At 48.3% G+C, this 15,332-nt stretch overlaps 2 protein-coding genes across 2 annotated transcripts in view; one reads left to right on the forward strand and one right to left on the reverse strand.

Moving 5' to 3' along the window:
- The window catches only part of LOC135900829 (sodium-dependent dicarboxylate transporter SdcS-like), a 50,729-nt gene extending 40,841 nt beyond the window's left edge, over positions 1 to 9,888 (reverse strand). The window contains exons 1-8 of the mRNA XM_070533147.1: positions 9,876 to 9,888; positions 9,504 to 9,726; positions 8,031 to 8,082; positions 6,260 to 6,385; positions 5,660 to 5,764; positions 4,812 to 4,892; positions 2,495 to 2,572; positions 367 to 622 (exon numbers count right to left, since the gene is read on the reverse strand). Of these exons, the coding sequence (XP_070389248.1) occupies positions 367 to 622; positions 2,495 to 2,572; positions 4,812 to 4,892; positions 5,660 to 5,764; positions 6,260 to 6,385; positions 8,031 to 8,082; positions 9,504 to 9,726; positions 9,876 to 9,878 (924 nt within the window). The 5' untranslated portion in view covers positions 9,879 to 9,888. The remainder of the gene's footprint in view (positions 1 to 366; positions 623 to 2,494; positions 2,573 to 4,811; positions 4,893 to 5,659; positions 5,765 to 6,259; positions 6,386 to 8,030; positions 8,083 to 9,503; positions 9,727 to 9,875) is intronic.
- The window catches only part of LOC135900901 (uncharacterized), a 435,375-nt gene that overhangs the window by 279,977 nt on the left and 140,066 nt on the right, over positions 1 to 15,332 (forward strand). The window lies entirely within an intron of this gene.

A 15,332-nucleotide genomic window follows, 5' to 3' on the forward strand; every position in this document is an offset into this window, starting at 1 on the left:
CCCGAACTCGTGCTCTCATCAGCAGAACGCCAGTGCCACCGAGCTACACCACCGTGCAGTGGCGTAGCAACAGGGGGGGGGGGGGGGCCGTGGGCCCCGGGTGCAAGGGGCCAGTGGGGGGAGGGGTGGGGAGGTGTCATATACGCCTGAAGACACCCCTTTTTCCGCCGGTTATACCCGAGGAGAGGGAGGGTGACAGAAGACCTATAGGCCCCGGGTGCCAGACGACCTAGCTACGCCACTGCCGCCTTGGGTTGTCGCGGGCTGTTTCGTCACAATGGAAGTTCTGAAAGGACTGCCGAACGCGCTGGAATGCATTGCACGTGAGACTTTTCCCGAGCTCTGAGCAGCGGCCGATGGACGGACCTGGGCGACTCGCGTGATGACCGACGCGGCGCCGTAAATCACGATGACGCCCCACGGCAGGCGGCTGGCAAACGAGGCGAGGCCGCGATCAAAGCCGTGGGGCCGGAAGTCGGGCGTGTCGTCCCCGTCCACGTCCACGTTGCTCCGGAACTGGCTCGGGCTCGTGCTGCTCGGCGGCGCGCGGCCGCCCGGCCGTGAGCCGAGTGCCGTCGACGCCAGAAGCACGATGCCACCCAGGATGCACGTGGTCAGGTCTCTGCGAGACAGCACCAAAATCGGCACCGCTGAGTCGGACGAAGTCAAGACAGCGAACTTCTACAGACGAGCACTTTAAGACGCAGAGTTTCCCGCAGTGTATTACTAGAGTAAATCCTGGCGAGGTGTGCGAGCACGGCGGATCAGTCGGCATGATAATGGGGCAGCACATGTATCTGGTTAAACATCGCGCTTTGAGACACTGGAGCATCTTCTACGTTACTGCCCGGCCTTCGGTACCGAGAGGTAGGCTCTGTACGCCTCCTACCGCCGATGTGGCTTGCCATCCACCACCCTGCAGTACGTACTCTTCCCCAATGCTCCCAGTTCCATCACCAAGTGGGCTTTTTCGGCCTTGATGGAATTCTGTGAAGCAACACACCTCAGAGCGCGGCTGTAGGCCCCGCAAACGCTTAGCTACATTGTCGTTTTTTTTTTGCTATTCCGGTCTCTCTCTCCTTTTCACTTCCGGTCACTATCTCCAACTTTTTCTCCCCATACCCCTTCCCCGTGCAGTGCTGTTGAGGTGTCCTCCTGTGAGAGACACTTAAGGCACTGCACTTATCTCTTCCATTTCTCTTCAAAATCACTTCACACACACTTCAAGCTGATTTGTCAAATCTATCGTGTTCGACAAAATACTGCGTTATAAGTGCAACAATTCGAAGTGATTACGCCTTGTGCGAAGAGACTTATGGCAGGGCGTCGTGTTTATAAATCTAGGATTGCTCGGACATTTAGACAACGCGTGAAGAATAGCGCCACATGATCGTGTGAAGCCACTCGCCCAAACGTCAAGGAAAATCTACGCATTACACATCGTCCCCATGGTATTTGAATAATCGCAGCGCCATAGTTTCCTGAATTAATTGTTTGTAGAAAACCCTCTTTCCTAAAGCGATACTGAAAAGCAACACTGAATCAGTCAAGACCGATAAAGTTGTCTTTCAAAAGTGTGTTTTCATTGATGTCACAGAAAAAGGTTCATCATTAGTGCAGAAAATGGAGGCCAAGCTTCCGTGTATTAAAGTTTCGCGCTTGAACTAGAGTCTCTACGTGAGCGTCACGTAGCATCACAGGTTTATGGAAATTCAATGATGAACAGTGATAACCGATTCCTCGAACCAGGAATGTCGCTCGAGCGAAAGTTTCGACAAGGTGTGTTATCCCTGTTTTCTTTGTCGAAACGTTGGCTTGTTCTGCCATTGCTCCATTCCTTGTTCCATGCCATAAACATTCCTTGTTCTACCATTGTTCATCACTTCTCGCATCTGGGCCGTTCTGGCTCAGGAAAAGTTCTCAAACCTTGCTAGTTTCACCCTTAGGTTCTTTACAAACTAAATTAATGTAGTTATTTATGGATAAGAAATTAGACGCTGCCGAAATCCATAACACCGCGGCGAGCTGGAGCAGGAACTTGACAGCGGCGTCGCCACCAGTAATTTTTTGTCTTTCTTTTTCGCCAAAAACTACGGAAGGTTAGCCATACACAGGTTTTGCTGTAAAAAAATAAAGAAATGTCCCTCAGGAATCGCCGTGGAGTATAGTATGGGAAAATACCGAAGTAACGGCATATTCACGCTGCTGAAACATGTAGCCGACGTAAACGGAATATGTCCTTCATATGTTTCATTAAGGTTCAGTGCAGGATTAGGATAGTTTGTTTTTAAGACGGTGGTGCTGAGGAACAGGCAACACAGGAAGAAAAACACGCAGGACAAGCCTCTGCACGCCTATGTAAATAATATGCTGTCTTTTTCGCATTGCGCGTTATTTTTTTCTATCCTGTAAAGCGTGCTTTACAACAAGGGTTATTGTTTTGGGAGAAAGCAAAGTTGTCATATATACTAAAAATACAAAACGTTGCACTTACTGTCTGTGTATGAATCTACACCAGATTGTACTTCCAGAGTAGCCGATCCAGAACAGCAGAATTAGTCGTTCGAAGATTCTGTGGGTGAGGAAAATAAAGACGTCCGTCGTATAGCAAGCGGTAGCCCGCACAATTCGGACACGTTGTGCTCGCTACACACTCTCGCTGTATCATTCACTCGCACACACAGATGTTAGCGAGCTCGAACAAGTTCCTACTGAACCATTTTTATGGGGATAGCAATTATACGGACACTCCAGGCGAATTTCCGCCGTCGCCGTCGCCGTGATGTCGAATATGACGTCCAAATGCAATAACTTCGTGGCGACGCGCCGTGTGCTGTAGGTGCGAGCGAACGCTTGCGAGGGTTAGTCGAGGAGTATGGTGGCTTGATGTGGCGGTTTTTTCTCGTGCTCGAAAGGGAGGAAGGCGGAGAGGGTGCGTGCCGCCTTCTCGCGCTCTCAAAGAGGGGAGCGGGTAGATGTGCGCCCGCTACAGGAGGGAGGGGGGGGGGAGTGTAATTAATGCGCATCTCCTCAAACTGCTGCAGCTGAACGAGGCCGCGCCCGTCTGATCTTGGAGGCAATCTGCACTGGGGTCGAATGAATGATCGGATAACTTTATTTATCCCTCCTTAAAGGGAAGGAGGCAATGGGGTTGGGGGAGAAACTACTTTAAGTAGGCCTCCCTTATCCTCTCAGCCCACCCTTGATGGTCGGGCCTCGAGCTGCGCAAGGCAACCTCTCACTGCCCCTCACTAGATATTTACTCGTGGAAAGAGGGAAGGGAGTGCTTAGGGCAACCCCACATGACGTGGTTTAAGTGATCTCTGGGAGAGACGCAGAATTTACATGAGGAATAAAAGTAAATGGAGGGATGAATGCGGTGGAGCAGGTAAGGGGAGGGAAAGGTGCGAGTATGCAGCTGTCGCCACAGAACTCCACACCTGCGCGGGAATTCGCGCAGGAGCGGCGGAAAGGTTAAACGGTCTAATCAAGGCTGGCGGCCAGATACAGTCGACGACTTTGTTTGTGCCGAGTTGTCGTGCGCCTAGTTCGCGTTGAAGCGATAGGCAGCACGGAGGGCAATTCTCTCATCGCCGGTGCCGCTCTTCATCACGCCAGCGTTCTGACTGCGAATGTCCGGGGTCATCGAACGAGATGCCTTCGCGTATGCCTGTGCGTGCGTGACAATGTGCTTGTTAATTTAGTTAGTAGTCGAATTTCTACAGTACTTTGTGCAGCTGAAAAAACGATAAACTTTAATTCGTATAGCTGTCTAATAATTTGTTATCGCAATCAATGCATCGCCTGTCCGGCGAAACTGATTTATTTATGTGTTTGCATCACCATTATTCGCGATAAGTCAGTTTAAACTAAAACACATTACTAATTTCACTCAGCTGTTTTGACGCGTCTGAGATAAGTAGAATATACTGCAAGGTTGACTCACCCTATTAAAGCGACTAAATAGCCAAGATGTATACAAGACATTGTGACACAATAGGTTTATCTCTATGTTTATTTCATTTTTTACCGCAAAACTACCATCTTTCAGCTATCTTCTCGACTCCAAGCTCAACACACTGCATGTATTTAAATTATCAGTGAGGATTTTAAAACTTTAATGGATTGCTTGTTTTACATGTTATCTCCAAAGCACTGCCCTTTCACTAATTGAAAAGAAATTTTAATACCACCAACAAAGATAACGGTGTGTTTCACATGATGTACTAATATGTAGACGAAATAGAAACAGCTTACAACGATTCGTTTTGAGTATACCGTTTTTGTACTGTGTCTGTTAGAGAAAGGCTAATTACGCGGCAAGTTTTTATCGTACTCGCCGTCTTCGCCCAAAGGAGTCTTTCCCTGTTTGTGCTGTGTTTTGCATTGCGCTGCAGCACGGTGTAAACGCAAAAGATGCGTTTTGCAGCAATTTAGCTATCGTATGCCCACGTTCCTCTCGAAGTTACGTATCTTAAATTCGTCGTCACACCAGGACTGCGGGTTATCGTTATGTGCTACAATTTGTAATTGTTTGATTTGCAACAATGCTGAAATTTAGCCAGGGCTTCGTTGTTATTACCACACGGGAAACTACCTGATCGCACCACAAATCTTTTCGCGTGGCAAAATGAGGCCTACGCAAAAGGCTGGGCATTACTGTCATGTTGCCACACGTGTGACAGGTAAACCCGGCGGGACTATAACTCTGGCGCTGCTAGTCACACTGTAATCAGAACGGTTAAAACTTGTTTGCCATGTGACACCATCTAGGTTCGCGCGAAGGAAACAAATTTGACGGGTGCACTTGCTCGCATCTCTCCAGTCTGCCCAGTTTCAGCTTGGCGTAGCAGCGGATCAGTTCCTCTGCATTTTCGTTGAGCTGGCTCTCACTGAAAGAAAGACAACCAGAAATTAGGCTGCGATTGCAATTTGTACGTTTTTACAAGAAAAAAAGAGGTGAAGATTGTGTGAGAGCCTTAAAAAGCGAAACATACACGTGAGGAGAACCCATCCCATCTGCCGCCTGATTGCTCGTACCAACAAGGCCGCCCAACAAATTTGCAATAAAGATTTTAACAGGATCCAGCCGCCATCTTTCAGGCGGGTCGCACGTCATATTGGACGCCGCGTTGTACCATGCGTTTGATTCTAAAGAGGTTTGGGTCCAAACGATTTGGTTTGTCGTACGATGCGTCGAAAATATGGCTGACTGCACTTTTAGAAGCCGTTGGAAACCTGCTGAAAACCGGATGTAAATTCGGAGGCTTACACGCTTGCGTAAGACCATTTGATCAGTACTGCGAGTAGTCTTACCAAAAAACTCACCAATGTTTCCAACAGGTCTCCATCAAGTTACCAGTCTACAGGTTCCAACAGGTTCTACCAGCAGGGACATCCACCTTTTCGTTTGTCAAACGGATCAAATACTTTCAACGCACACGTGTTTACGACTCCAAGACGATGTGTCTGAATGATGGCTTCTCCGACTGCTGGAACTTCTAGCACTTCTGGAAACTTGCTGATACCTGTTGGGAATTTGTAGGATGCGGTTCTAGGTTTCATACGGGTCATGCACGTCGGATTGTCAGAAGAATCGTACACGCGCTTACAGTGTCTTCCGTGCCTCTATTTCTTTACATCCCTCGGCCGTACTCACTGGGCTTGCAGGGTGCCGTAGTAGACGCAGACGGAGGACAAAGCCGATGCTGCCAGCGACACCGGCAGCGTGATCAGAGTCCAACTCCAGAAGGACAACGAAGAGCTGCGATAAGAGAAGCCCGGCAGACAACATTTTAGTTTGTCAGGGACAAACGAACGTATACGTGCCACCAGAACTGTTGGAATGATTGAGGATTAGGTTAAAAACACCATACGTAGGTGTAATACCAATCCGAGCAAGATCAAAGACAGCGAAGAGCCTATATACAAGGAGTTCTCAAATACTTCAGAAATCCGGTAGTGAGCCTGGTTTGCCAACGCCTGAAATCTACCCAAGACTGCAAACGCTTCACTGTATGCTGTGTTTACCCTAGCGTTTTCGTATGATTCACTATGCCTACGCTTAGCATTTCTACACTGTTACATCCGGCAAGTTATTGCTGTATGCTGACCGTATATTCTACCGACGCCGGCGCCTGACTTTCGCCGTCGCCTGACGAGGAACGCTGCAGAGCTACCTCTGGCAACTTCGCTGTAAGAATCTACGGCAGCACCTTGTCGCACGACTGTGTGAACGTGAAGACGCTTTCTTGCGTACCTGTCCATGTTGGCGGCGATGGCTTCGGCGGCCGGCGTGAACCAGTAGCTGGCGATGCTACCGGCCACGCTTGTCATGCTGCCGCATACGCACAGCGCTGCCAGGACCTCCTGGTTGCGCCGGAGCCTGCCTCGAGACGAGAGTTGATTATCGAGACAGGCCAGCAAAGACATTTGTGGATTAGCAGACATTTGCAAAGCTCACAGGCGAGCTTTTCAACAAAGCAAGCGCACTCTCACTATTCCTACCTCGGGTGCTAATCGTGTACATGACGGCGCTGTTGCGAGTTGTTGAGGTGATGGGTTCGACGACGCTGGCGACACTGTAATGCCTAGAATATACAGCGACACCATGTGCGGAGACGCGACCGGGGCAAAGCCATTGACCGAAGATGCCGCGAGAGGTGTGATTTATATTAAATACATCGAATGTTCATTAGCGATTTTTAATGCGAGAACATAATAAAGATTATTCAAAGTGATTCACGTTGTCGCAGACATCGGTTTAGGAGCGGAGGGGGAAGGCGCTTGGAGGCGAAGAGGAAGAAGATAGGTTGAAGAATGATGAGCAAGTGGCGGGCGCGGACCTCAAACGGGGTCTTTAAGGCATTGAAGTGACGCGAGAGCTCGGCCCATCTTCGCTCGCAGGACTGCGCTGGTCGCGTCGCGGCATAGCGTCGCTAGCGTTGCCGAACTCGTCACCTCCATCCCATCTTGCGCGAGCGTTGTCATGTACGAAGAGGACGGGGTCGCAGCTGCGACGGAAAGACGTCGTTAGGCCGAAGCAACGAGGGAACGTCGGGCTGCCGGAACGCTCGAGCAAAACGCCGCTCGCTTGGTATAGTCGCTTGGGCGGCGACAGCGTGTTGTTCGCAAAGGCGACGGTAAAAGAATGTGAACCTCTTTATCGTAAGGCAGAGACTTGAGGGTAAGTGACGTCAGCGAGCGGTCATGCAGCAGAACGAAGCTTAGATTGTAGCGCAGCGAGGCGACAGCGAGTTCAAAGACGAACCCATGACCTTTCGCAGTTTCCGTGTTCTACAAATGGATTCCATCGTCAATTGGTTTCTGGAAAACGACTTCAGTCACTCCAGCAGTGTGCGACAGGCTGAGGTTGTAATTAAGGCTACTCTATAAGATATGAATGGCAGGAAAATATTCCGAACGAAACATTGAAGTGCTTCTCGCAGAAACTTGAGCTTTGTTCAGTGGCGACCATCCGCCGCGCAAGCCCAATGTCTACGACGTTGCACCGCTGACCTCCAGGTCGCAGTATCGATCCCGGACGTAGCCGCCGCATTTCTTTGTGGGCAGAAAAAAAAAAAGAAAACGCTTGTGTACACAGAGTTAGGTAAACATTAAAAACCACACTTGGTCAAAACAAATTCCGAAGCCCTGCCCCCGCATCATTACCACGGCGCGCCTCCCTCATACCATCGTTCTGGCACGTAAATCTCCACAATTCCTTTCATTCAATGCGAATGTTTGGTGGCAGCCCGTCCATTGATAGTATCTCCAAGTTGCTATCGCTTCACATTTCTCTCAGGCACTAACACGAGTACTCCGCTAAACATTTAATATATTTCTGTGTCTTAGAGCAACGCCATTTTGCGCACTTAAGCAAAGCATTAAGGAGGGCCTTGAGCGGCGTTTGCAGTGGCTGTTTACAGTCACATCCCGACACCGAGTCTCCGTGACGTCATCGGCCACGTGAACTTGTTGCGCACGTGCCCTTCAAGCACTAACTATATTTATGCACTAACTATACTTGCCGTAGCCCTTCGGGATCCTCCTCCTCGTCGTCTGGAACGTTCGCAGACGACACTGAAAAGGAAAAGGAAAGATTGGCAAACGTACATTTGCAGCCATTTCTAGCGCTGGTCGAGTCCAAGGCGAGCACACAGTAAGATTTTGCGGAATCGGTGCAGTGCACTCTCGTTAGAGTTGCCGTGAATTATAGAGACAGCTGGGCGTTATTATGGACGCGCATTCACAGCACAGGAACTGTACAAGGACGTGACGAATGTAAGTGGAGACCCGTCCCGTTTCTGTCTAGTGACTGCGCTGTGAATCTGCATCATAGAGCACACACTATATATCCTAGCTGTGTGCCGTTCTAAAACTGTGCGCCATCCCTCACAGGCATGGAGGCTGGAACAGGCTGTTTTCCGTAGGCGCGGGCGTCGAACTTCGCTTCAATGTACGTGTGTTGCTTTGAAGCACGGAGAACGCACGCTCACGCAAAGCATTTCCAAGGGGTCACTTGTGCTTTGCCGCCATGCTTATAGTGGAGCGGCCAGCGCTCTCGCCTCGAAGCTCGTGCAGGGCCGCTCCAGCGTGGTCAAAATTGACCACGCACTCCTTAAGGTTCGTCATAGCAACCGCGCGACGCACCTCGAACTGTTGGAAAAATATTGTCTTGCTAGATTTCATCTCGGCGGCTTCGGACCTTGGGGGACGTTGGAAGAGGCGAGACGAGACCATGGCAGCAGCTCGCGACCGAAGCGAATCGACTAGAAGCTACTACAGCTCGCATGTTAAGTGACGCGGGCCTACATCTATATATGTATATAATCATATCATGACAAGCCAACAAACAAAGGTACAACGGAAAACGTGGGGGAAACTAATTGTGCTTACTAAGTGAATTAGAGAAATGATAAATTAATGACGAGGAACGTGGATGAAGAATCTAACTTGCCGCAGGTGGGGAACGATGTCCTACGTCTTCGCATTACGCGCGCGATGCTCTAACCAATTGAGCTACTGCGTCGTGGTCACTTTCTTGAGTACTTGTGTGTTACTACTAGAAACAACCTTGGTTGGGAATGTTAGCCAGCGCCGCCACTAACAAACCTTGGCGGTGGATGTGGAACATCCTTTCTGCCGCAGGCGTCACGAGTACGTGATCTTTCTGGTTGAAGGCAACTGGTCAATAAAACATATATATATATATATATATATATATATATATATATATATATATATATATATATATATATATATATATATATATATATATAAATATATATATATATATATATATATATATATATATATATATATATATATATATATATATGTGTGTGTGTGTGTGTGTGTGTGTGTGTGTGTGTGTGTGTAATGGCTACAGGCTTCAAGATTGGCACTTGACTCTCTCTCTCTCTCTCTCTCTCTCTCAATTTTCTTTCTTCCTCCATGAGAACAACACCCATGAGACAGCGAGCGAATCGATGGGCTCTCACTTGCGTTGGAGACGCTGGATCGGTCATCCACGCGGAACCGTTGGAAGGCTCTGTGACCGTCGCGACCCGGCATCAACGGCTGGTTCGGATAGCGGATGGAGACGCGGCGCGCCTGCAAGCGGCCTGAGCCACCAGCGCCGCCAGAGCTTGGCTCCGCACGGGGCGGACCCAGCGTGGCGGCCATTGAGACGCGACGCTGCATCGACGCGGCGGGCCGGAATCCCTGCGCGAGCGCGCAGAACGCAAGCAGCGTGACGAGCAAGATACAGCCGAAGGGACGGCATTTATTTATTTATTTTATTTTTACCAAGCCCCCCTCCCCCCCCCCCCAAAAAAAAATAGAAAAGTGAGAAGAAGAAGGAGGAAGCTTACCATTCGACCGAGCGCCCGAGTGACCGGCGCGACTGACCTTACTATAGTTGCGACGCCTGCTTCTCGAACCTCGACCGGCGTTACTATTAGGTAGCGTGGCGTTGTCGGCAGGCGTCCGGTAGACCATGGCGACCAGGCAGGGACGAGACGATTTCTAGTGCGAAACATGCACCGATTATTCAATGGTTGGTGAAGGATAACAAGAAAAGAATGAATGAATTGAAAAAAAAGTACAATGCGGGGCGGAGACTCGCCAGGGGGCGCCGACTAGTGCGGACGCGCAAACATCGGCTCCTGCTTCTTCAAATGATTTTGGTGAATGTTTTTGACAAATCCTGGAAAGTTGTGCATCATTCTACGCAGTATGTAGCAAGGAACCAGCCCATACCGGACTCTTGTCGACAGGTGAGCTTTTCGACAATTTGAGAGACTTTGAACTACCGAGCAAGGTGTTCGTCGGCTCACTCTACCGAACGCAGCCCAGCGTCGGCGCGGCGTCCGTGGCAAGCCACGGCCTACTCGGCGTTGTGGGGCGAAATGCCTGAAGTTGAGATGGTGGAAGGGGTCGAGATCGACCCCGCCGAAGCAAATTGCCCGGGCTGGACCACAGCAGTGGGCAGAAACAAGAAGGCTCGACCGGAGACGCCGAAGTCGACGGCCAGCACGGAGACGCACAATGGCGGGAAAGGTGGCCGCCGCACGGCCACCCGACAGAGCGCGATGAAGCAGCTCGTGAACGCCTCAAGACTCCCGAAAATGCCTCGGGACCATATACGCATCATCGTCAGACCAAGAGGAGGCCTCGACGTTAAGAAAGTCAGTACGATTCGACTAGCCCAAGCTTTGGCCATGGCGGCGGCCTTAGCTCCGGACGAAGTGGGTGAAGATATCATTTGCCCCAACGCTGCTCAGAACATTCTGGTCGTTTCTACGCCGGTGAGAAAGAACGCGTGTGCCTACGCGTCCGTTCAGCAGATACACCTCAGGGAAGGCAAGTACGACGTGGCAGCTTATTTAGCCGCCTCGGACAACACATGCAAGGGAGTCGTTCGCGGGGTCGACGCCGACTTCAGCGATGCCCAGCTGCGGACCATGATTGTCAACCAACGGAACCCGAAAGCGCTCGAGGTGAGACGCATCAAGAGTACTACGACGGTGGTGGTGCTCTTCGAAGGTATGAGAGTGCCGAACTACGTCATGTGTGGCGCGGGCATGCTGCCCTGGGGCGCTATGCAGGATGCGCCGAGTTTGGCGAAACTCGGGATCTTCACGAGCTCTGGCGACACCCCAAAATGAAAGCACGAATGGTACCGAGACACAGTTTATCTTTCGACAAGCCTCCAGTTTCATTGGTTTATCTAGATTCACTCTGGCTGGCTATCATTTCTTGGGCGTTGCCTTCTGGGCGGTCGACAAACTGGGGCTCACGTGATTATACCGTCGGTGCATGGTCGTGCCTTCTTTCACTTGTTTGTCGTTCCACCGAGTGCATTACATGCAGAAGCAAGTTGTAAAACAAATGCATTTAGTACAATATTATTAGTTACTTTAACGTGGTTTAGAAGCATTTTGAAGCTTACGAGATGTGCACTGAATGCGTCTTAGACTAATTTGTAATTTAGTACCCTTCGCATTATACCACGAGGGAGCGCTGTAGTGGCGTCATCACATCCATTCACCGGGCAAGCATGGCGGCTAAGCATCAGGGAGGCCCAGTGTAAACAAACCCGTACAACGAGCTTGCAGTGCGCGACGTAGTGATCAGGCTCGACGAAGGCCACTATTTCTTGGATAGTTCTGTTCCTCCGTGGGCAATCTTCCCGTGCACCCGGTAAGACTGCCAATAGCTTCGGCGATTTTACAGATCGCAACGCGCACCTACTGTTCACGGCGAAGCGCTGAAGAAACAACTTGTCCGGTGCTGCTTCTGCGAGTGCGCCGAGTTCCTCCACTCTGCGTGACTGCGAGCGTCACGAACATTACATTGTGTGGGCAAAAGGTAGACATCCTATATAGCTACGAAGCGACGAGGTGGTACCGACGATGGATCTCGCTACCAACACAGTGAAGGAGACTTCGACAAACTGCAGATAAGTATATTTCTACTGTTTCATATTTAGCATAATAAGAGTGCACGGATTAAGTCACTTTCGTAGTAACGAACTGAATGTCCAGCAGTTTAAAGAAGGCAGTGAGAACCAATGAGTGTTCGTGCTTTTACGTGCAAGTGGGCCCGCGAAAATATGGAATAGATGAAGGTAACCTCCACTAACTTGGTAAGGCAACAGAAATTCATGAGTGACATTAAGCTAGAAAATTTATGGAAGAGTATCTTTATCCAAGTGAAATATCAATAGCAAGTACTGATATAAAGCAGGAAACTTATACAAAAATTTCATGGGTTGAACAGCACATGGAAGGCATTACCGAATCGTGATCGCCACGTTACCGATATCCTTGAAAAAAGTCTAGAATCATTGCATTCCACTGGTTATGCAATATGGGGCATAAACCTGGAGGTTAACAAAGAAACTTGAGATGTCAAGGACTGTGTAGAAAGCGAAGTAACAAAAATTGTTGCAGATAGCATTAAGGCAGGAAGACAGTGGCGTAGTAAACCGTGGCAACTGATATGCTAGTTGAGATTAAAAAAGAAAGCAATCGGCAGGCAGGCCATGCACGTATTCGATCACTTGTTGCCAATTCATATCAGGTGATTACATAAGCATTACAGAATGAATGTCAAGGAGAGAGAACTACAGCCAAGGATGGTAGAAAATTGCGTAATGGGACAAGAATATGATGTTTGTAGGCATAGGATGCAATCAGCTCGTATAAGACGGGATTGTAGGGTGAGGCATTTGTTTTGCAGCGAACAAAAATAGGTTTGTGGTGCTGACAGTAGAGACTCGTGAAGGTGCAGGGCCACCTCAGCTGCTGGCACACTAATCAACATGACAATTGGCTCTGAAAAAGAAAACCCCAGTTTTGAAAAATAAAGCAATGTTGTCCCAACGCATTGTTTTACTATGCATACTACACTAGAGGCTTCCACATTTAAGGGCACTTGGTACTAATAGTGCAACGAGCATTTTTCTTTGTAAATAATGGTTTGTACGTGGCTGATTCATTCCAATACACTTTTTTGCAGCAAAACATTCTGCTGCTGGAGCCACTCAACCGCCTGGTGGCAGTAGGCGAGCGCCAGGCACGTGCTCTTGAGAGTGTGGCAAAGGTCCAGAGGGCTGCTCCGCAACAGTAGTATCGGTGCCCTCACTGCTCTCCTGTCGAGCCCACAGAAGGCACCTTATAAAGGAGCTTTCAGTTTAATATTTTGTTTATTATTCAGGAACATGAATAAAATTATTGCAGTAAACATTGTGCTGTGCATATTAGGAGACTTATAACATGCACTTTGTGTCCCTTCAAAATAGGCAAAAACGTAAGACAACCTGTGCCGCTCTTGGACCATGTAAATAAAAAATACACTAATGCAGCATACACGTCATCATGCTGTTTGTTCTTTCTATGTGCAAGAATACAGTGCGTGTTCATTAGCCACAAGATGAACGGTGTGTGTAATTCACAATGAAGAAAGGAAACAGCAGGAGCTTAATAATGCTATCACCTATAGACTGTGCATATGACTGCAACACTCCCCAATTCAAATGTGCCATGCATTTACAAATTACATGCATGTTCGATACCACATATTCTTTAACATTGTCTTATAATTGCATGTACCATATTTCACACATCTTAAGCCCTTGCATAGCACACTTCTGATGTATCCATTTCATAGGCCAAATAATTGTACACTTTGTCCTTTTGTGTTGTATGAAAAGCAGCATCCTTTACAGTCGGATAAAACTTCAGAAGACAGGAGAGGCCCCACCCAGATGACCAAAGCGCAGCAGCCGATTGCCTACACGTCTAAAGAAATAGTCCCTCTCCAACGAGCAATATTAGTCTGTCTGGCGGCACGATATCAGTCTCGAGTGCGTGCCCATTGGTGCAGGCTTGTGTTCACCTGCCTTAAAGTGCAGATTCCGCAGCCTCCTAAAGTTGTATCCGACTATAGAAACACGTAATGCCTTGCACCAGTTGCATAGGCTTCTGCAATTTGATAGCACACAATGATCAGGAGCAGAAATCTATAAAGGCATCCAAGCAAAGCTGGCTGGCCACACTTCCATTATGAGGGGCTGAAAAAGGTCTCGCCAAATATTCCCATGACGTCCTTGAAAAAGAGGTGGTGTTTGGCACTTCTTTAGAATCAAAAACAGATTACACTGAATGTTGTGTAGCACGTCAAAACAAACTGAGATTGGTTATTTGCACAGCATGTAATGGGAGGTCGAGCTTCACATAGGAAACAAACTGCTCTGTCCAGTACAATTTTGAGGCCGGTATGGCACCTATTATGGCACCGGTATGGCACCTATTATGTCAACAGTATCTATATACAAATTACACTTTTCACAGGCCATTGATTTCACCATTATTTTTGTGTGATAGTTCTTTCAATCAGCGCTTGTATTACATGAGCAGGTGGATTTGAAAGCAAAGCTTTGTTTGCAAACCTTCCGACTTCCATAAGTGTGTGGCAAGGCACTGGCATGTTGTCGAATAGCTCACACTTCCTCGGTCCTGCACCAAAGAAGCCCAATGCTCTATTTTAAGTTGGATCGCACAACAATTCAACGGCACACAAAGGAGTGTAACACACACAGCAAAGCATTCTGCTGTGTGTATTTCTCTTTGTGCCCCGTCGAATTGTTGTGCAATTAAACTTCAAGCTTCTATACCAATACACCGTCTTCAACCTCACCAATGCTCTAGTTATTAGGCCACAATGGTGCACATCTTTGAAATTTCCCAACACAAATTAGTTCTCCAAAAAATCACAAATGTTAAATTTTGCAGCACAGCTGTATGTATGAACGTGCCATATTCTTTACCACTAAACTCACAGGAATCAAAGAGGCAAGCATTAACGAGCCTTGCTGCCGCCGTTACCATTATCATCATGACACCAATGGAAAGACAGTGCCACGTTTCAGTAAAGGGAGTGCTGGAGGGAAAGGTGTGACAGCGAGGGCTTACAATAAAAATAACAGTTACGAGACATGTTCAATGCCAACATATGCTGCATGTCGCTCAGCCTACTTTGGCAATGCGGCAAGTGTTTACTCGTTTGGGCATATCACGTTTTGTGTAGTTATTGCTCTAAAGCTGTACAAATGGTCTATTTGCTCTGCAAGTTTTATTTTTATCGTGGTAGGTTAAAGACCCACTTTTCATTGGCATCTGCAGCACATTTCTCCCGATATGTAATAATGCCTTGGTGGTTCATGACATCTTCACGTACAGAGAGTTCTGCAGAGTATCGGATGTGCATTGTTCTAATGCTTAAGAATTAGAGCCCCATTATGAGACGAAAATATACAATTTATC

This window comes from Dermacentor albipictus, chromosome 2 (genome assembly GCF_038994185.2).
Source record: "Dermacentor albipictus isolate Rhodes 1998 colony chromosome 2, USDA_Dalb.pri_finalv2, whole genome shotgun sequence".
In the NCBI taxonomy this organism is placed as follows: domain Eukaryota; kingdom Metazoa; phylum Arthropoda; class Arachnida; order Ixodida; family Ixodidae; genus Dermacentor; species Dermacentor albipictus.